At 45.0% G+C, this 21,876-nt stretch overlaps 2 protein-coding genes across 6 annotated transcripts in view; both read left to right on the forward strand.

Annotated features, from left to right (window-relative positions):
• The window catches only part of EFCAB2 (EF-hand calcium binding domain 2), a 483,350-nt gene that overhangs the window by 193,977 nt on the left and 267,497 nt on the right, over nucleotides 1-21,876 (forward strand). The gene's annotated exons all lie outside the window — the stretch shown is intronic.
• The window catches only part of LOC126951220 (cytochrome c oxidase assembly protein COX20, mitochondrial), a 213,754-nt gene that overhangs the window by 184,226 nt on the left and 7,652 nt on the right, over nucleotides 1-21,876 (forward strand). For 2 of the 5 annotated variants that reach the window (XM_050785171.1, XM_050785160.1), the window contains exon 2: nucleotides 20,322-20,393. In XM_050785171.1, coding sequence (XP_050641128.1) covers nucleotides 20,352-20,393 — 42 coding nt within the window. In that variant the 5' untranslated portion in view covers nucleotides 20,322-20,351. Of the gene's footprint in view, nucleotides 1-19,635; nucleotides 19,960-20,240; nucleotides 20,245-20,321; nucleotides 20,394-21,876 lie in introns of those variants that run through there. The other 3 variants (XR_007724397.1, XM_050785187.1, XM_050785149.1) reach the window with 2 other exon arrangements.

A 21,876-nucleotide genomic window follows, 5' to 3' on the forward strand; every position in this document is an offset into this window, starting at 1 on the left:
GGGTGCAGTGAATCATGCCTGTAATCCCAACACTTTGAGAAGCCAAGGCAGGCGGATCACTTGAGGTCAGGAGTTCAAGACCAGCCTGGCCAATATGGTGAAACCCCATCTCTACTAAAAACACAAAAAATTAGCTGGGCAAGGTGGCCTGTGCCTATAATCCCAGTTACTCGGGATGCTGAGGCAGGAAAATTGCTTGAGCCTGGGAGGCAGAGGTTGCAGTGAGCTAAGATCATGCCACTGCACTTCAGCCTGGACAACAGAGTAAGACTCTGTCTGAAAAAAAAAAAAAATTAGCCAGGCGTGATGGCACACACCTGTAATCCCAGCTACTCGAGAGGCTGAGGCAAGAGAAATGCTTGAATGTGGGAGGTGGAGGTTGCAGTGAGCCAAGATTGCACCACTGCACTCCAGCCTGGGCAAGAGAGCCAGACTCTGCCTCAAAAAGAAAAAAAAAAAGAATTGGGTTTAAGATTAATAGTACACTAATGTAAAGGTGAAATTTGGCTTATATTGTATAAAACTCATACAGGAAACACTGTCAAATATGGAACAGTTTTTGCTTTTCTTTGGACTGTATTTTTATAAATGTGTTATTGCCATATGTTCCAAAATAACAGGAAATTCCTATAATTCTGATATGACTTAGTATATGTTATTAATCATTATAATTGTTACATAATATCATTGTATGCCACAGAGGTAACCAAAAAACCAAAGTCTTATCTAAGATTTCATTTATGGGACAGAGTTCCATCAAAGCCAATTTAAAAACAGCTTATGTGGGCTGCGCGTGGTAGCTCACACCTGTAATCCCAGCAATTTGGGAGGCTGAGGTGGGCAGATCACAAGGTCAGGAGATTGAGACCATTCTGGCTAACACAGTGAAACCCTGTCTCTACTAAAAATACAAAAAAATTAGTCAGACGTGGTGGCGGGCGCCTGTAGTCCCAGCCACTTGGGAGGCTGAGGTGGAAGAATGGTGTCAACCCTGGAGGCAGAGTTTGCAGTGAGCTGAGATCACACCACTGCACTCCAGCCTGGGCGACAGAGCGAGACTCCATCTCAAAGAAAAAAAAAAAAAAAGGTTATGTGAAAAATAGTTATTCTTGCTGCATTTTATACAAATAATCAGGCCAAAGAAAAACATCATTTGTCAATCATGTTTTTGACTGTGGCTGTCCTAAGACATTTTGCCATCCACAGACAATTGTTGTCTTAATACTCTTCAAAAGGTAGTTTATAATCAACTATAGAACTCTAACAGGTATTCTTAAATGCAGGTTTCTGATAACTTTGGAAATTGTGATATTAAAATAGAGGAAAAAACTTTCAGAACTCTCACGGAGAACTGGAATGTTCATGAGTATCAAATAGAACAGGAGTTACCTGAATAAACTAAACTAAAGAATTCTGAAGTAATCTTTTTGACTTTGCTTAAAACATTATCGATTCTTTGTTTTGCTTTTCAGAGTCAAGGAAACTTTTCTTTTGAGCTATTTGCATTTTTTAACAATTGAGTAAAATATACTCCTATGAACAAACTTTGGAGCACGTTTGTTTCTCTGTACCTGATTTCTCCAAAATTTGCTAACTATTTGTGAGTATTCTTAACTTAACTGGCAATATATTTATTTGCCTAATTGCAATAAGAATTTTTTTTATAACAGGACACAATTGGAAAAGCTGGTTATTTTACCAAGGCTTTAACTGGAATGGTGTGTTTTCCTTTAAGGAATTAAACTTGACTTGTAGAGCCAATAAAAGTCCCTTGGTAGAACTGGCCTCATACCTTGCCTGCACAGTCCCTGTACAGGGTTTCTGTACAGGGTTTCTGACCTGTGGTAAGTAAAGAATGTCACTTTCCAACAGGCCCAGGAGCCCCAAGTTATCTTGCGACCCCAAGAGGAGAGGAATGTACTCATCTCATAGGTATCTGAGGATACAAACCCGTGGCAGAGTTTGGCTCTGAAAAAGTCTTATCTAAGGCCGGGCGCGGTGGCTCACGCCTGTAATCCCAGCACTTTGGGAGGCTGAGACGGGCGGATCACGAGGTCAGGAGATCGAGACCATCCTGACTAACACGGTGAAACCCCGTCTCTACTAAAAATACAAAAATTAGCCGGGCGCGGTGGCGGGCGCCTGTAGTCCCAGCTACTCGGGAGGCTGAGGCAGGAGAATGGTGGGAACCCGGGAAGGCGGAGCTTGCAGTGAGTGGAGATCGCGCCACTGCACTCCAGTCTGGGCGACAGAGTGAGACTCCGTCTCAAAAAAAAAATAATAATAATAATAAAAGTCTTATCTAAGATTCCTTCTGTGGAACAAAGTTCCATAAAAGCCAGTTTAAAAACACCTTTTGTGAAAAATAATTATTCTTGCTGTATTTTATACAAATAATCAGACCAAGTATAAGAAAGCAAATTGGTCTTACCATGATTTGTATTTAGTAAAAATAGGAAACTGGAGACAGGAAAATTATATTTCAAGAACTATAATACACCTGTTATTAGATTCTAGTTTCATCCATTGTTTTTAAGTTTGTTTCCGCAATTTAGGCTAACCCTGCTTATTCCTGTGAACCAACCAGTGATCTCTGGCTGCAGCTCAAAAAAAGGAAAAACAGGGATGGGTAATGTAAAAATCTGGATCAGTATTCTAATTCTGGGCATGCATTGGAATTGCTAACAATCCCATATCAGCTTAGTTCCAACAGTTGCCCAGTTGATGGGAAGCCTTCTAATTTAGTTTACTTGTAATAATTTTACTTATTTTGCTTTACTCTTGTGGAATACATTGTTATTGTACTCTTTGTGTAAAAATGAGGATAAGTTTACTCAATGTTTTCTTAAATTTAACACTTACGATATCACCTTTTGTCGGAATTCAAGAGTTATGAATGGCCCTCACCACACGGGTGCTTTCTGACTGAGCTCCCCTCTACCCTGAATACAAAAGACCCAGTAGTTGGGCATCATCACCCCTATTTAGCCTGAAGAAGTTGCAGAAGATGGATCTTTGTCCCTCTGCAACTCTTAGGATTAAGGATTCTCTTATAAAAGGGAGGTGAAAAATGTCAGAGGCATTTGAATCAGGGCAATTCCATCTTGAGTAGGGGCTGGGTAAAGTAAGACTGAAATGTACTGGGCTACATTCCCAGGTAGTTAGGCATCCTAAGTCACAGGATGAGACAGGAGGTTGGCACAAGATACAGGTCATAAAGACCTTGCTGATAAAACAGTTTGCAGTAATGAAGCCGGCCAAAGTCCACTAAAACCAAGATGGCAACGAGAGTGACCTCTGGTTGTACTCACTGCTACTAGCACCATGACAGCCTACGAATGCCATGGCAACATCAGGAAGTTACCCTATATAGTCTAAAAAGGGGAGGCATGAATAATCCACCCCTTGTTTAGCATATCATCATGAAATAACCATAAAAATGGGCAACCAGCAGCCCTCAGGCGGCTCTGTCTATGGAGTAGCCATTCTTTTGTTCCTTTACTTTCCTAATAAACTTGCTTTCACTTTACTCTATGGACTCGCCCTGAATTATTTCTTGCCCAAGATCCAAGAACCCTTTCTTGGGGTCTGGATTGGGACCCCTTTTCCAGTAACAGTGGGTGAATCTCTTGAACCCAGGAGGCGGAGGTTGCAGTGAGCCGAGATCACACCACTGCACTCCAACCTGGGCAACAGAGCAAGACTCTGTCTCAAAAAATAAAAATAAATAAAATTAATTAAGGGGCCAAGCATAGTGGCTCATGCCTGTAATCCCAGCACTTTGGGAGGCCAAGGCAGGTGGATCATTTGAGGTCAGGAGTTCTAGACCACCCTGGCCAACATGGTGAAATCCTGTCTCTACTAAAAATATAAAAATTAGCCAGGCATGGTGGTGGGCACCTGTAATACCAGTAACCCGGGAGGCTGAGACAAAAGAATTGCCTGAACCTGGGAGATGGAGGTTGCAGTGAGCTGAGATCATGCCACTGCACTCTAGCCTGGGCGACAGAGCGAGACTCCGTCTCAAAAAACAAACAAACAGGCCAGGTGTGGTGGCTAACGTCTGTAATCCCAACACTTTGGGAGGTCGAGGCAGGTGGATCACGAGGTCAAGAGATCGAGACCATCCTGGCCAACATGGTGAAACCCCGTCTCTACTAATAATACAGAAATTAGCTGGGTGTGGTGGTGGGCGCCTGTAGTCCCAGCTACTCGGGAGGCTGAGGCAGGAGAATAGCTTGAACTCATGAGGCAGAGGTTGCAGTGAGCCGAGATCATGCCACTGCACTCCAGCCTGGCAACAGAGTGAGACTCCATCTCAAAACAAACAAACAAACAAAAAATACAAATAAATTTGCACAGAAGTTCAATGACTCCCTAACTGTATGCTGTTATTTCTTAATTTTTTTCTCCTTTTGTCTTTCCTTTTTTCAAATTTAATTAGTTGATATTGCTTCCCATGAAACAGTTCTCAGTGTTAGGACTTAACACCTTGTGCCTTTGAAAATTCGCCTTCAAATACAAACACAATTTTCCCATTCTATAATCCACAAAGAATTGCTGTAAAGAAAATGTCCACTTAGGGCAGGGCGCGGTGGCTCACACCGGTAATCCCAGCACTTTGGGAGGCGGAGGTGGGCAAATCACCTGAGGTCAGAAATTCAAGACAAGCCTGGTCAACATGGTGAAACCCCGTCTCTACTAAATATACAAAAATTAGCGAGGCGTGGCGGTGGGCACCTGTAATCCCAGCTACTTGGGAAGCTGAGGCAGGAGAATCGCTTGAACCCAGGAAACGAAAGTTGCAGTGAACCAAGATGGCGCCATTGCACTCCAGCCTGGGCGACAGCAGCGAAACTTCCTCTCAAAAAAAGAAAAAGAAAAAGAAAAAAATCCACTTAAAATCCTCTTTTCCAATTCACTTTCAATTTAAAATTAGACATGAGTTTTGGCCAAAAAAAAAAAAAAGTCCCTAAATGAATAAAAGCATTCTTGATAATTTCAACAAACTTTTTGAAAACCACATATTTTAAAGGAAAACTCCATTTTGAAATAATAACATTAAAAATGTTAACCCAGCCAGGCACGGTGGTTCACATCTGTAATCCAAGCACTTTGGGAGGCCACGGCAAGTGGATTACGAGGTCAGGAGTTCAAGACCAGCCTGACCAACATGGAGAAACCTCGTATCTACTAAAAATACAAAAATTAGCTGGGCATGGTGGCGGGCACCTGTAATCCCAGCTACTTGGGAGGCTGAGGCAGAATTGCTTGAGGTTACAGTGAGCCAGGATTACGCCATTGCACTCCAGCCTGGGCGACAGAGCAAGACTCTGTCTCATAAAAAAGAAATAGGACCTTACATTGTATTAGCACTGGGGTTTATACCACTGTTTGAGACGGCAGGTAGTGAGGGCCATGGAGGCGCTGGGAGCTGGGTGACCTCTTGCCAGCACCTTGAACCCACAGTTGCACCTCACCTTTCTCCAGCTCTGTCACCTTGAGCCTCACTGGGCCTCAGTTTCCTCCTCTGTAAAAGGAGGTATTAGTGTCTCTCCCTCACAGTGTAACGTTGAGTCAGAGATGTTAAGAGATTTGCTTCCAGGTTATGCAATCATGCAATTAGTATGGATATCAGACTGTGTTTTGTCTGTTTGTTTGTTTTCATTTGAGAAAGAGTCTGGCTTTATCACCCAGGCTGGAGTGCAGTGGTGCTGTCTCGGCTCATTGCAACCTCCACTTCCCAGGCTCAAGTGATTCTCCCACCTCAGGCTTCTGAATAGCTGGGATTACAGGCATGCATCAGCACACCCAGACAAAATGTGCATGTTTTTATATGCACATATAAACCAAATGTAAATGTATATATTGGTTTAGGTAGTAAAAAATAATTTTAAAATTTGCAATAGGAGTTATGTCAAAGTCCTTAAATATTAATATATTAAAAAGTTAGTAAGTATTCTGGGCTGCGTGAGGTGTCTCTGCCTGTAATCCCAGCACGTTGGAGGCCAAGGCGGGCAGATCACCTGAGGTCAGGAGTTTGAGACCAGCCTGGCCAACATAGTGAAACTCCATCTCTACTAAAAATACAAAAATTAGCTGGGTGTGGTGGTGCACACCTGTAGTCCCAGCTACTCGGGAGGCTGAGGTGGGAGGATTGCTTGAGCCCAGGAGGTGGAGGTTGCAGTGAGCTGAGATCACATCACTGCACTCCAGCATGGGCAACAGAGCCAGACTCTGTCTCAAAGAAAAAAAAAAAGGTGGCCGGGCACAATGGCTCAAGCCTGTAATCCCAGCACTTTGGGAGGCCGAGACGGAGACGGGTGGATCACGAGGTCAGGAGATCGAGACCATCCTGGCTAACATGGTGAAACCCCATCTCTACTAAAAAAATACAAAAAACTAGCCGGGCGAGGTGGCGGGCGCCTGTAGTCCCAGCTACTCGGGAGGCTGAAGCAGGAGAATGGCCTAAACCCGGGAGGCGGAGCTTGCAGTGAGCTGAGATCCGGCCACTGCACTCCAGCCTGGGCAACAGAGCCAGACTCTGTCTCAAAAAAAAAAAAAAAGAAAAGAAAAAAAAGGTAATGAGTATCATTTTATCAGTGTTTAATAAATGTATTAGGAGTATGAGTAATTTCTATGCACTTAGAGATAACAATCTCAAATTCATATGGATATATTTCAGAAAAGATTGACTCTAACGACCCTCATACAGCCATGGAACGTACCACTTTTTTTTTTTTGACAACAGAAATTTTAAAAAATAGTAATCACGCCACTGCACTCCAGCCTGGGCGACAGAGCGAGACTCCGTCTCAAAAAAAAAAAAGAAATTTTAAAAAATAGTAATAATGAGGAGCTGGGAACTGGGGAGATGATGATGATGATGATGACAATGATAATGATGAGGGAGCAGAGGCTTGCCCAGCTTGGGTCTCCAGAGACACAGCAACAAGAATGAGCCCAGAACTCTGCATATTCTACTTCTTATCTTCATTTTCAGAGATGGATTATAACGTCAGTTCTGCAGATATGAAACCTAAGGCCAGCCCAGATACAGCTTTAATATGCATTAAAGAAAATAATGGCTCAAAAATAAGGTGTAATGCTTTGATTCTATGATCAGCAATGTAGATGGAACTGACATGTATATACAAAGCATTAGTGACTATCTTTAATAACACTGTATCAATGTTTTTTTCATTTGTTTTGTTTGTTTTTGAGATGGAGTCTTGCTCTGTTGCCCAGGCTGGAATGCAGTGGCATGATCTTGGCTTATCACAGCCTCCACCTCTCAAGTTAAAGCAATTCTGCCTCAGGCTCCCAAGTAGCTGGGATTACAGGTGCCCGTCACCACGCCTGGCTAAATTTTGTATTTTTAGTGGAAACAGGGTTTTACCATGTTGGCCAGGCTGGTCTTGAACTCCTGACCTCAAGTGATCCACCTGCCTCAGTCTTCCAAAGTGCTGGGATTACAGGCGTGAGCCACCGTGCCCGGCCTCCATGTTTTTCTCATACTTAAAAAAAAAATTCATCTCCAGTGGTTCTAAGAAGCAACCTAATCCCCACTGAAAGAAACAAGAGTTCCTTGAAGAAATGGCGAGGGAACGTTCAAGGAAAGGCTTTGGGTATCAAAAAGAATAATCATAATTAATGGAAACCCATTAAATAAATATTTCTTTTATTTTTATTTTTTGTTGAGACGGAGTCTCGCTCTGTCTCCCAGGCTGGAGTGCAGTGGCCGGATCTCGGCTCACTGCAAGCTCCGCCTCCCGGGTTCATGCCATTCTCCTGCCTCAGCCTCCCGAGTAGCTGGGACTACAGGCGCCTGTCACCATGCCCGGCTAGTTTTTTGTATTTTTAGCAGAGACGGGGTTTCACTGTGTTAGCCAGGATGGTCTCGATCTCCTGACCTCGTGATCCACCCGCCTCGGCCTCCCAAAGTGCTGGGATTACAGGCGTGAGCCACCACGCCCGGCCAAATAAATATTTCATATAAAGATATATGTACATGAAAAGGGAGGTGGGAGTGCTTCATAGACGAAGGCTAGCTAATACATGGATTGACAGAATAAGGTTGCCATTTGCTAACTCCAGTGTAATCGCTGATCCCGGCAAGGATCTTCAAAAAATGCTAAAACCATTAGGTGAACAGAGTTTTGAGAACAGGATATTTTCATGGATTTTTAATGGCAAGGGAGAAGTGTATCTTTACAATGGTAAGGTCTGGCAGTCTCTATCTTAACCCAGTGATCAAAGCTAGCGCCGCTCACGGTAGCACAGTCTGACACATGTGCCTTCCAGTGTGATGCAGTTTGAAATCCACATCATCTAGAAGTATTTTTGCCCAAAATGTTTAACCCAAATTGAATCAGGCTTCTAGACCAGCACATGTCAATACAAATATACGTGAGCCACTTATGTCATTCAAAATGTTCTGGTAACTGCATTTGGAACGTAAAAACAAAACAAAAAAGCCTGGGGTGAAATTAATTTAAAAACATACTTTAGCTAAGCCAGTATATCCAAAATATTAGTATTTCAACATGTAATCCATATTTTTAAATTAATATTTTATATTCTTTTTGGTACTGAGTCATGTATTTTCAGCATGTATTTTTACACTTTAAGCACATTTCGATTCAGATGCTAAATCTTCATTGGAAATATTTGATCTGTATTTATATTTCATAAAATTTGCAATTGAAAAAGTAGCTCCAAATTATTCCACACATACTTACATTTTTCCTATCACTGAAAAGAGTATCAGCTTTTCAGTTTAAATTCAGACTAACTAAGATGAAATGAAATTTAAATTCAGTTCCTCAGCTTTATTCACCACATTGCAAGGGCTCCAGAGCCACATGAGGCTTGTGGCTATGATATTGGATTAGGCAGCCCTAGACTGAACTTCTAGGTTAGAGGAAAGAAAGGGAGAGTAGATGGACAAGTTAAATGACACCAAGAGACAATCCAGAATGTGGGACATTATACAAAACAATTGCGTTAGACTTTCTAAAAATTCAATGTCATAAAAAAAAAAAAAGATGGGAGATTGTCCTGGACTAAGGAAACCATATAGCAACCACAGGCAGCAGTAGATCCATGTTTGAAAACAACAAAAGCAGGCCGGGCGCGGTGGCTCAAGCCTGTAATCCCAGCACTTTGGGAGGCCGAGACGGGTGGATCACGAGGTCGGGAGATCGAGACCATCCTGGCTAACACAATGAAACCCCGTCTCCACTAAAAATACAAAAAAATTAGCCGGGCGTGGTGGCGGCGCCTGTAGTCCCAGCTACTCGGGAGGCTCAGGCAGGAGAATGGCGGGAACCCGGGAGGCGGAGCTTGCAGTGAGCCGAGATCGCGCCACTGCACTCCAGCCTGGGCGACAGAGCGAGACTCCGCCTCAAAAAAAAAAAAAAAAAAAAAGAAAACAACAAAAGCTTGGACAATTGGGGAAATTTCTTTGACCAACTGGGGAACTCTGAATATGTACTACATTCTAGATGGTATTCTGGAATTATTGCTAGTTTTCTTAGCTGTGATAACAGTATTATGGTTATGTAGGAGATTGCTTTATATCTAGGAGGGATAATCATTCTGGTGGAGAATGATTGTAGAAATGCAATTTTAACCAGGTATTGAAGTTGCAAGGAGCAAAAATATTTTGGGGCATACAAAATCTTAAAATATTTACTTTCTCTGCAGGAAATTACTGAAGGATACTCTTCTCCAAAATGAAGGAGTAAGCCAAGAAAGAGAAAGATGTGGAATGAAGGAGCAGGTGGTTCAGCTTGAGGTTACAAGAACCTCCAGGACAACAAGTGGGAATCAGTCTTAGAAAGCAGCCGTCATTGACTGGAGCAGGAAAACAAAAACTCCAGGGGAGGCTGGGCGCGGTGGCTCACGCCTGTAATCCCAGCACTTTGGGAGGCCAGGGAGGGTGGATCACCTAAGGTCAGGAGTTCAAGAGCAGTCTGGGCAACATAGTGAAACCCTGTCTCTACTAAAAATACAAAAATTAGCCAAGCATGGTGGCACACACCTGCAATCCCAGCTACTCGGGAGGCTGAGGCAGGAGAATCTCTTGAGCCCGGGAGGTGGAGGTTGCAGTGGCCTGAGATCGTGCCATTGCACTCCAGCCTGGGTGACACAGCGAGGCTCTGTCTCAGGAAAAAAAAAAAAAAAAAAAAAAAACTCCAGGGGAGATGTTTCCAAGCAAAAAATACTGATAAGTGGATCACGTGATACATTTGGCCATGTTGTGGAGAGTTTTATAACTCTGTAGGAGAATTTCCAGGGAAAGATGGATAGGTACGTTCAGTGGTGTATTGGTAAACCACCTCTCTGAAAAATAACAACAAAAGGCCCAAAAAACAAGAGGCCCTGATTTGCAGCATTGTTTGACTTCCATGGCATAAATAGTTCCACCGTAGCTGATTTCAAACTACCAACGTTTGCACACAGAGTTGGCAAGGGATGCCCACAATCGGCTCTCAAGGGCCAGTAAGAGCTGGCTTCAACAAAATTCAGCAAATAAACAAAACAGTTATTAACTCCAGGAATAATAAAAAGTTTTACAAGAAATGAAATCATAGTACTGTGCATGGCTCAGCTATGAGCAATATTTACACCATCATGACAATGCACACACTGAATGCTGGTTTAACTTACTTTTAATTTATTTTATTTTATTTATTTATTTATTTAGAGAGGGAGTCTTGCCCTTGTCGCCCAGGCTGGAGTGCAGTGGCGCGATCTTGGCTCACTGCAACCTCTGCCTCCCGGGTTCAAGCGATTCTCCTGCCTCAACCTCCTGAGTAGCTGGAACTACAGGTGCCCGCCACCATGCCCGGCTAATTTTTGTATTTTTAGTATAGACGGGGTTTCGTCATGTTGGCCAGGCCAGTCTCAAACTCCTGACCTCGTGATCTGCCCGCCTCGGCCTCCCAAAGTGCTGGGATTACAGGTGTCAGCCACCGTGCCTGGCTGTATTAACTTTTTAAAAACGTGATGTAACCACACTGAGAGGATGAGGGCAGAGAAGGGGGCAGAAAATGGAGCCAAATATTCATTATCAATAGATAATGCCTCAAATGAAAAACATCAAGAAATAGCAGAATGAACACTTTATTTAGAAATATGAAGGTAAACTGGCAGAAGGAAGAGCCAAAAGAGACCAAAGTTGTTACCTGCAGGGTGCAAGACTCCAGCGTAGAGAGAAGCACGCAGACAGAAAACAGCTGGCTTTTTGTTTTTTTTGAGACGGAGTCTCGTTCTGTCACCCAGGCTGAAGTGAGTGCAGTGGTGCAATCTCGGCTCACTGCAACCTCCACCTCCCAGGTTCAAGTGATTCTCCTGCCTCAGCCTCCTGAGTAGCTGATACTACAGGTGCCTGCCACCACGTCTGGCTAATTTTCGTATTTTTAGTAAAAACAGGGTTTCACCATGTTGGCAAAGCTGGTCTTGCACTCCTGGCCTCAAGTGATCCACCCTCCTTGGCCTCCCAAAGTGCTGGGGTTACAGGCGTGAGCCACTGCGCCCGGCCAGCTGGTTTTCTTTATAAGCCCTGCAGTACTATTAGACTTACACACATGCACACACTCTTGCGAGTACTCACATACACAAATACTACTTAGGGCCGGGCGCGGTGGCTCAAGCCTGTAATCCCAGTACTTTGGGAGGCCGAGGCGGGTGGATCACGAAGTCAGGAGATCGAGACCATCCTGGCTAACATGGTGAAACCCCGTCTCTACTAAAAATACAAAAAACTAGCCGGGCGTGGTGGCGGGCGCCTGTAGTCCCAGCTACTCGGGAGGCTGAGGCAGGAGAATGGCGTAAACCCGGGAGGCGGAGCTTGCAGTGAGCCGAGATCGTGCCACTGCACTCCAGCCTGGGTGACACAGCGAGACTCCGTCTCAAAAAAAAAAAAAAAAAAAAAAAAAAAAATACTACTTAGGCAGACTTCTGGTTACAGAAGACTGAACACAAACTTTTATCACAATTTCCTCCAAAACCTATTGAAATGACAAAATGAATATAAAAGGCCTGGCACGGTGGCTGACACTTGTAACCCCAGCACTTTGGGAGGGCCAGGCATGTGGATCACTTGAGCTCAGCAGTTCGAGACCAGCCTGGGCAACATGGCAAAATCCTTCTCTAGGCTAGGCATGGTGGCACGTGCCTGTAGTCCCAGCTACTCAGGAGGCTGAGGTGGGAGGATCACCTGAGCCCGGGAGGCAAAGGTTGCAGCGAGCCGAGATTGCACCACTGCACTCCATCCTGGGCAACAGAGCAAGATCTGTCCCAAAAAGAAAAAGGATATATATATATAAATGTATATATGTATTATATGTAAATGTATATACGTATATAATTATTTATTTTGTATATAAATTTATATATGTAAATAAGCTGATAACTGCTAGGAAGCCAGGGGAATGCAGCAGCAGCAAACCAAGACAGTTAAAATTTTCTGAGTACAAGACACTTGGAATCACATTGATTTCTTTTTTTTTTTTTTTTTTTTTTTTTTTTTTTTTTTTTGAGACAGAGTCTCGCTCTGTCGCCCAGGCTGGAGTGCAGTGGCCGGATCTCAGCTCACTGCAAGCTCCGCCTCCCGGGTTTACGCCATTCTCCTGCCTCAGCCTCCCGAGTAGCTGGGACTACAGGCGCCCGCCACCTCGCCCGGCTAGTTTTTTTTTGTATTTTTTTAGTAGAGATGGGGTTTCACCGTGTTAGCCAGGATGGTCTTGATCTCCTGACCTCGTGATCCGCCCGTCTCGGCCTCCCAAAGTGCTGGGATTACAGGCTTGAGCCACCGCGCCCGGCCCACATTGATTTCTAATCCCAACATATTAAAAACAACTCCCCACAAGCCAAAGAGAGAACCTCAAAAAGTTAAGTTTTGCCAGCAGAGCCCCCATTCCAAACCCCTAAAGCAACATCCCTATTTCCCTTCAGCCCATCCTGTAGCCTGCAGATAATCACACCTCTGGGATGCGATTCCTGACACGGCACTTCCTCCCACAGGAGGAAATGAGAGTGGAAATTCCGGGTGGTGTCCCAGGGGACTTACAGCCACCGAAGGGAAGGCATCCCTTTAAGAAAAGAGCTTTTACTGGGCGCGGTGGCTCATGCCTGTAATCCCAGCACTTTGGGAGGCTGGGGCGGGTGGATCACCTGAGGTCAGGAGTTCCACACCAGCCTAACATGGTGAAACCCCGTGTCTACTAAAAATACAAAAATTAGCCAGGCGTGGTGGCACATGCCTGTAATCCCAGCTACTTGGGAGGCTGAGGCAGGAGAATCCCTTGAACCTGGGAGGCAGAGGTTGCAGTGAGCCAAGATCATGAGCCGAGATTGCGCCACTGCACTCCAGCCTGGGCAACAAGGGCAAAACTCCATCTTAAAATAAGTAAGAGAAGAGTTTTTCTGGTTCTGCTCCCCCACTAAGCTAAAAGATCACCTCACTACAGGCTTCTAGAATCATAACTTTTTTTTTTTTAAACGGAGTCTCGCTCTGTCGCCCAGGCTGGAGTGCAGTGGCATGATCTCTGCTCACTGCAACCTCCACCTCCCAGGTTCAAGCGATTCTCCTGCCTCAGCCTCCCGAGCAGCTGGGATTACAAGTGCACCACCATGCCTGGCTACTTTTTGTATTTTTAGTAGAGACAGGGTTTTGCCATGTTGGCCAGGCTGGTCTTGAACTCCTGACCTCAGGTGATGCGCCCACCTTGGCCTCCCAAAGTGCTGGGATTACTGGCGTGAGCCACCGCGCCTGGCCTGGAATCATAACTTGTATTGACCGCCAGACACACAGGGAGTCAGTCTCACAAGAGAACATGATAAAAACACAAAGCACAATAGCAGGCGTGTTTTTAGCAGACTGGAGAGGCCACTGCCGCGATTTCTAGCAGGGAACCCTGAAGAGCCACTCATTTTGTTCATGCCAGACCTATCCTGAATACCGTCCCTTTCCAGACCTGGTTCTTCAGCTTTCCCTTCAATGTGGTAAGTTTCTCCACATCTTCGCAATAGACGGAAGACCTTTTTTTCTTGTTTGTAGAGTCAGAGTCTGTTGCTTGCAATGAAAAGCCTTACAATACAAAGATGGCTGAATGATAATAAGCTTGATTGGATGCTATTGTATTTTACATAATTATATATAACGATAACATATAACATATTACGATTAATAAGCTTGGTTTAAAGCTATTATAGAGAAAGCTCATTCTTTCCAAATCCCCATGTAACATGAACAAAATGATATCTCTTTTTTTTGTTGTTGATACAGAGTCTCACTCTGTTGCCCAGGCTGGAGTGCAGTGGTGCGATCTTGGCTCACTGCAACCTCCACCTCACCGGTTCAAGCAATTCTCCTGCCTCAGACTCCCAAGTAGCTGGGACTACAGACACGCACCACCATGCCTGGCTAATTTTTTTGTATTTTTAGTAGAGACGGGGTTTCACCATGTTGGCCAGGCTGGTTTCGAACTCATGACCTCAAGTGATCCACCTGCCTTGGCCTCCCAAAGTGCTGGAATTACAGACATGAGCCACATACCAGGCCAGAAGTGATATCTCTCAGGTAAGACCACACCCCCCCCATACAATCAATAAACCCCCAAAAGGAGAAACAAACAGGCCACAGTATAAGACAAAATAAAACAAAAAATTGAAATGAACAACAAAAGCATATCCAACCATACTCACATGTGAAATAAAAGCTGAAATTACACAAAATTTAGGAAAGATTAATGGGAACATTACCTCTATGATAATCTGATATAACGAATGATAAAATGATTCTCAGAGGGAATTTTATAGTCATAACGACATTCATTAGAAACCAAAAAAGACGGAGAATAAGTGAATGAAGAAGTCAATTCAAAAAGCTAAAAAAAGACAACAGAATATATCAGGTAAATTTTTAAAATGTAAAATAGAAAGCGAAATTAAAAAACAGACAGTAAAACCAAAAGTTGGTCTTTTTAGAAGAAAAAAATATTCAAAATTATGAATGAGAAAGGGAGTATAGGATGATTATTTTCAAAATCATGAAAGTATGTTTTCATTATGAGTCAAGAATGCCTACTTAAGCAAGACACAAGATTCAGCACCATAAAAGGAAACATGGACAGATTTGATCCTGCAAGAAAAAAAGAGTTAAAATGTTTGAGAAATAAAAGACCCATAAACAAAAACAACAAAGAAGTGACCATGCAGAAAAGATTCGTTACATATATCAGGACTAAAAACTATACTTGTAAAGAGCTGCTTTAACAGGGAAATCACATACACAACCAATTTTCTTTCTTTCTTTCTTTTGAGACGGAGTCTCATTCTGTCACCCAAGCTGGAGTGTAATGGCACCATATCAGCTCACCGCAACCTCCACCTCCCGGGTTCAAGCAATTCTCCTGTCTCACCCTCCCGAGTAGCTGGGGCTGCAGGCGCACACTACCACACCTGGTTGATTTTTGTATTTTTAGTAGAGACAGGGTTTCGCCATGTTGGCCAGGCTGGTCTCAAACTCCTAACCTCATGTGATCTTCCCACCTTGGCCTCCCAAAGTGCTGTCCCCAAATTTTTAAACACACAAAAGCTATAGAAAGTTAATTCTCAGAGAAAGAATGGTCAATAAACATTTGGAAGAATGCTCAACCACAGTAACAACCAGGAAAAGTTTAAAGCAATAAGATACCATTTTCCCCCATCAGATTCAGCTCAGAGGCAGGGTCGTGCTCTGTCGCCCAAGCTGGAGTGCAGTGGCACAGTCATAGCTCATTGCGTCCTCAAGCTCCTGGACTCAAGCAATGCTTCCTCCTGCCTCAGCTACCCCAAAAACCCCCCAAAAGCTGGGATTACAGGCACATGAGCCCAGCTAATTTTTTGTTTTTGTTTTTTTTTTTTGACAGAGATTGGTGTTGGGAGGAGTCTCGCTTTGTTGCCTAGGCTGGTCTCGAACTCCTGACCTGAAGAGATCCTCTTGCCTTGGCCTCTCAAATTGCAAGGGGATTATAGGCCTGAGCCATCACACCCACCCTCCCCCAAATTAAAAAATGTGAACATATGCAGTGTTGAAAAGGTGAGGAAACAGGTAACTCTCCCATACAGTTGATGGGGAATGTAGATTGATAGTATTTTTGGAGGACAAATTAGCAGTATGTATTACATTTTAAATCGTGTGTACTCCTTTAAATCAGTTATTGCATTTCCAGATATTTGCCCTACAGAAATACTTGAACATGTGCACATATATGCATGCATATGGATGCTGACTGAAGCATTTTTGGGGGATTAGTAAAAAATGGAAACTTTCAGAAATGTCAATCAGAAAGAAAATAAAGGATTACTAAGCAGTCATTAAAATGAATGGGTAAGTCTGTAGTACGTACATAAAACAAATTCCCAGATACATAGCAAAAAGTAAGTCACTGAATGCAAATGATGTGGTACCGTGTCATTTCAGCATGTATCACATACAGATATATGTATACATAGGCATGGAGGCCAGTGTGACATAAAGCCTTTCATTATTTACCCAATATATTCCAGTGTTGTTTTAATGAAGACAAAATACAGGTATTCATGTGATAATTTTTTTTTCTTTTTTTTTTTGAGACGAAGTTTCGCTCTTGTTGCCTAGGCTGGAGTGCAATAGATGCGATCTTGGCTCACCACAACCTCTGACTCCCGGGTTCAAGCGATTCTCCTGCCGCAGCCTCCCAAGTAGCTGGGATTACAGGCGTGTGCCACCACTTCCGGCTAATTTTTGTATTTTTAGTAGAGACAAGGTTTCGCCATGTTGGCCAGGCTGCTCTAGAACTCCTGACCTCAGCTGATCACCCGCCTCGGCCTCCCAAAATGCTAGGATTACAAGCACGAACCACCGCACCTGGCCTCATGTGATAATATTTAATTACGAAAAAGCCGGGTGCCAGCCGGGCGCGGTGGCTCAGGCCTGTAATCCCAGCACTTTGGGAGGCCGAGACGGGCGGATCACGAGGTCAGGAGATCGAGACCATTCTGGCTAACACGGTGAAACCCCGTCTCTACTAAAAAAATACAAAAAACTAGCCGGGCGCGGTGGCGGCGCCTGTAGTCCCAGCTACTCGGGAGGCTGAGGCAGGAGAATGGCGTGAACCCGGGAGGCAGAGCTTGCAGTGAGCCTAGATCGCGCCACTCACTCCAGCCTGGGCGACAGAGCAAGACTCCGCCTCAAAGAAAAAAAAAAAAAAAAAGAAAAGAAAAAGAAAAAGAAAAAGCCGGGTGCCAAAGCTCATGTCTGTAATCCCAGCACTTTGGGAGGGTGAGGCAGGAGGATCACTTCAGTCCAGAAGTTTGAGACCAGCCTGGGCAACATAGTGAGACACCACCCCCCACCTCCCATCTCTACAAATAATTTTTTTAAGAAGGAAAAAGAAGAGTTTAGAAAGAGAGACATCAAGGCCGGGCGCGGTGGCTCAAGCCTGTAATCCCAGCACTTTGGGAGGCCGAGACGGGCGGATCACAAGGTCAGGAGATCGAGACCATCCTGGCTAACATGGTGAAACCCCGTCTCTACTAAAAATACAAAAAAACTAGCCGGGCGAGGTGGCGGGCGCCTGTAGTCCCAGCTACTCGGGAGGCTGAGGCAGGAGAATGGCGTAAACCCGGGAGGCGGAGCTTGCAGTGAGCTGAGATCCGGCCACTGCACTCCAGCCTGGGCGACAGAGTGAGACTCCGTCTCAAAAAAAAAAAAAAAAAAAAAAAAAAAAAAAAGAAAAGAAAGAGAGACATCAAACTGTTATATTTACCTTAAAAAGGAGAGAAAGAACTGAGAGAGATTTTTACTTTCCATTCTATAACTGTTAATTAAAAATGGAAGTATTACGCAATTTTGTGAAAATAGAAATTTTAAAATAGCCCAGGCACAGTGGCTCATGCCTGTAATCTCAGCACTTTGGAAGCCCGAAGCAGGCGTATCACCTGAAGTCAGGAGTTTGAGGCCAGCCTGGCCAACATAGTGAAACCCTTTCTCTACCAAAAATACAAAAATTAGCCGGGTGTGGTGGCGGGCGCCTGTAATCTCAGCTACTTAGGAGACTGAGGCAGGAGAATCACTTGAACCCGGGAGGCAGAGGTTGCAGTGAGCTGAGATTGCACCACTGCACTCCAGCCTGGGCGACAAAGTGAGACTCTGTCTCAAAATAAATAAATAAATAAATAATAAAAAATTTAAAAAAATTAAATCGTCCATGTGAAAATACTTTTCAAAGGCAAATAAAACGGACCCCAACAATGTCTACTCTAGCAAATTTTCAAAGTCACAATAAAAATAAAATAGGATGACTCAGTGGTGTTTTACTTGGTACTTTTGCAGTTTTCCTTTTACAACATAATCAACAACCACTTCGAAAGAATTCCCCGCTCCTTCACGGAATATTACTACCTTCAACACTGTTTTTCAGATCTGGAGTTCAAAGCATAGTTAGCATTCGAATTTCAGCGGAGAACCCAGAATTGGCAGGATATCACCAGCAGGGTGACTCTCTTCTTTTTCCCTAGCAAACAGTAGAACAGGACGTAGTTTCTCCCCGCGCCCAGACGGACCTTCGATCTTTCTCCCAGGCTGGACTGCAGTGGCGCGATCTCGGCTCACTGCAACCTCCGCCTTCCGTTTTCAAGCCATTCTACTGCCTCAAGCTCCCGAGTTGCTGGGATTACTGGCGCCCCCCACCACGCCAGGCTAATTTTTGTATTTTTAGCAGAGAGGAGGTTTCACCATGTTGATCAGGCTGATCCCGAACTCCTGACCTCGTGATCCTCCCGCCTCGGCCTTCCAAAGTGCTGGGATTACAGGCGTGAGCCTCCGCGTTCCGGCACAGCATGTAGTTTCTAACTACAATTTCAGAAACAAAAACAAAAAACAACCCCAACCCCCCCCCCACACACACACAAAAACCTCACTTTAAAAAAATTAACTGTGACACATACACCTCCTACACCGTGTATTTTACTGGTATCTAGAAAGGTATTAAATGGGCATGCAAGTAAGGTCGTTACCGAATAAGAATACGCCCAATGAACAGTGCTTATGAATTCGACATCGTTAACAGTGAGCGCTTGCTGTCTGCCAGCGAGCAGCAGAGTTCGAAGCAGCATGACTTTGCACAATGACATACTCTACAAGTCCAGTCTCCCAAGAGTGCCCTTTGAAATACATATAACCTGAACGTGAAATGTAAAAGTACATAAAGGAGGCATAAAGTTAAAGGGGAAAAATTATAAATACTAGAAAAAATTGCTTTGTATTATTTGGATGGCTGAAAAATGGGCTCGACCCTGCACGCACGCGTTCTCGATTTGAGCTCGCCAATATGCAGTATTTTGTTTCACGTTATGGCGCAGTCGTAGGGAAGAGTGAAACGTGGAACACGACTTCACATCAAAAATGCACGTTGCAGAGGCATTTTTCCTCGGGGACGCAGGAAGACTTCGCCCCACGCGCGCCCTCCCCGCGGACACCAACGTCCTGACGCAAGTTCATTAGCGAGCCGCTCCCTCCATTTTGTCCCCAGTCTCCTTTAGGCGAACTGCGCCGTGCTATTTTAAAGCCACTTAGTAATGAAACTATAAAAGGGAGGAAGTGGGGTGGGCGTGGGAGCCCCGTTTGCGCGAGGCAGGCGCTGGGGACTAAATGGCTGCTGGTGCGGAGTGGGGCTGCCCCGGCACCAAAGGCTCGTCCCGTGGCCGGAAGGACAAAGGACACTTAGGGGACGAGGGCCGCCGAGCCAGCGCGGAGCGCCTTCCGGGTCGGTGGGCTGGGGCGGGCTGTGGGCTGCGCCGACCCCCGCAGCGGGGCCCACCCCGCGGGACAAAGCAGCGGCGCCGCGCCCGCTCCCTCCAACGCGGCCCCGCCCCTCGGCGCGCGCCCGGGGCTCGTGCACGTGAGCACGCGCGCCAGAGAAGACGGTTAGAAATGGCGGTTGGGGCGGAGGAGGGGGCTGGGGCGGGAAGCGGAGCTCTCTGGCTCGGTTCCGCCCCCGCCCCGCCAGGAATCCGGGAGCCGGTTTGTTTTCCGAACCCTTCTTCTTCCGTGCTCCCGACCCTGCAGGCTGTGTGCCGGGCTGGGAAGAAAATGTGGCCCGTTCGATGGAACAAAGGACATGACAGCCCAGGCACCAGCCCGTCCCGGTGCGGCCACTGCGGAGTATTAGGAACGTTCCCTAAAATGGCGGCCGGCGCGTGGGGACGGGGCGGGAGGCGGCGGCGCAAGGGGGCGGGACGGGGAGGGGCGCGGCTGGCCAGGCTTCTGCTCCGGCGACCCCGGCGGTGAGGGCGGGTGGAGTCGCGGAGTCGTCCTCATGGCCGCCGCGCCGGAGCCCGGTGAGCCCAAGGAGAGGAAGGTAACCCGGGGGTCGGCGGGGCGCGCGCCGCGGGTGGGCGGTAAGGAAGGTCTCCGCGGAGCTCCAAGGCCCGGAGCACGTGCCACTGGCTTCTCTGCCACCCATGGGCTTGAAACTTAACTGTTCCTAGTCCTTATCCCCAGCCCCCAACATTTTAATCTAAGTTGCCGGGACAAAATTGACCAAAACTAGGGGGAGGAGGGGACCAGTAGTACTAATGACTTACTACAGGTCATTATGAAATAAACTAACAATACTGAATCTTTTGGCGAGAAAATTTTGCTGCTAAGGGCACTGCACTGTAATTTGCTAGCAAAGGCTAATAGAGATTAAAGCTCCCTTGAGGACAGGTGCCTTGTCTTTAACACGTTGTATTCATCACTTTTAACACAGGAGTAAGTAATTGATGAGGGATGACTTGATTGTACTACGATGAGATGATGGGTTTTCTTCTCCATCACCAGTAGCCTCCCTAGCTGGTGTCCCTGTACTGTCTCCTGAATCCACCTTCCACTGTTATCCGCTGGCCCCTTCCAGTCTGTAAACTGGACAGTTTTCAGCCCTCTGCCTAACATCCGGTCGTAGCAGCCCATCCCAACTCTTTAAGGATAAAACCCAAATTCTTGGTATAGTGAAGCTAAACCAAGCGTTCTCCCTGGAAGGGCTCCTGTGTTTCACCAAAGCCGACTTAGGTACTTTCCCCGTCTTCCCAGGCATCCTGTACGTCGTTACACTTATCATATTGGAAGGCAATAAATGATCTTGCGTGGGCTCCTTATTAAGAGCAGGGAACCCAATTTCTATTCTCAGGGCAGAACAGGTATTCAGAAAAGGATAATGGAAGAGGAAAAAAGTTTTAATATAAACTATGGAGATCGTAACATTGGCTAATCATGAGCAAGTATTTATAGAAGACCCACTGTGTGCTAAACGGCTCCTAATATATACTTTTAAGATATTCTCTCAGCTTGGAAATTGTGCTCACTTCTTGCTCTTGCTTGCTTCTCTGGTGGGCTTCCATCTAAATTTGGCCAAGACATCAGATCATACGGTTAATATTAACACATATTGTATAAATTGTTTTCATACCTAATAGCCAACAGGTTTTGTCAGTTTACGTACTACTGGTGCCTTATCTATTTTTACTCTCCCATACACTGCCCATTTGGAATAAGCTTAGTGGTTTGTTTTTTTTTTTAAAAAAAAAAAAAAAGATCCTTGCATACACACAGTAAATCCTAGATTCAGTTTTGTGATAAACACTGGAATCCTGAATGGGACTTTTGGTAGGAGACAACTGCTTTTTATAAAGGTCATAAAGGTGGTTTAATCCATGGAAATTAAAAAAAAAAAGGATCAACATTGACCTATTTAATTGGCCCATCAGTAAGTAGCAAAACAATATTGTAGTTGTTGAAATGAAGATAGTTATAAGCCTCAAACTGAGCATGGTCAGAGGTGGGAGGCCAAAAAACAAAAAATC

Source organism: Macaca thibetana, chromosome 1, assembly GCF_024542745.1.
Source record: "Macaca thibetana thibetana isolate TM-01 chromosome 1, ASM2454274v1, whole genome shotgun sequence".
Taxonomy (NCBI): Eukaryota; Metazoa; Chordata; class Mammalia; order Primates; family Cercopithecidae; genus Macaca; species Macaca thibetana.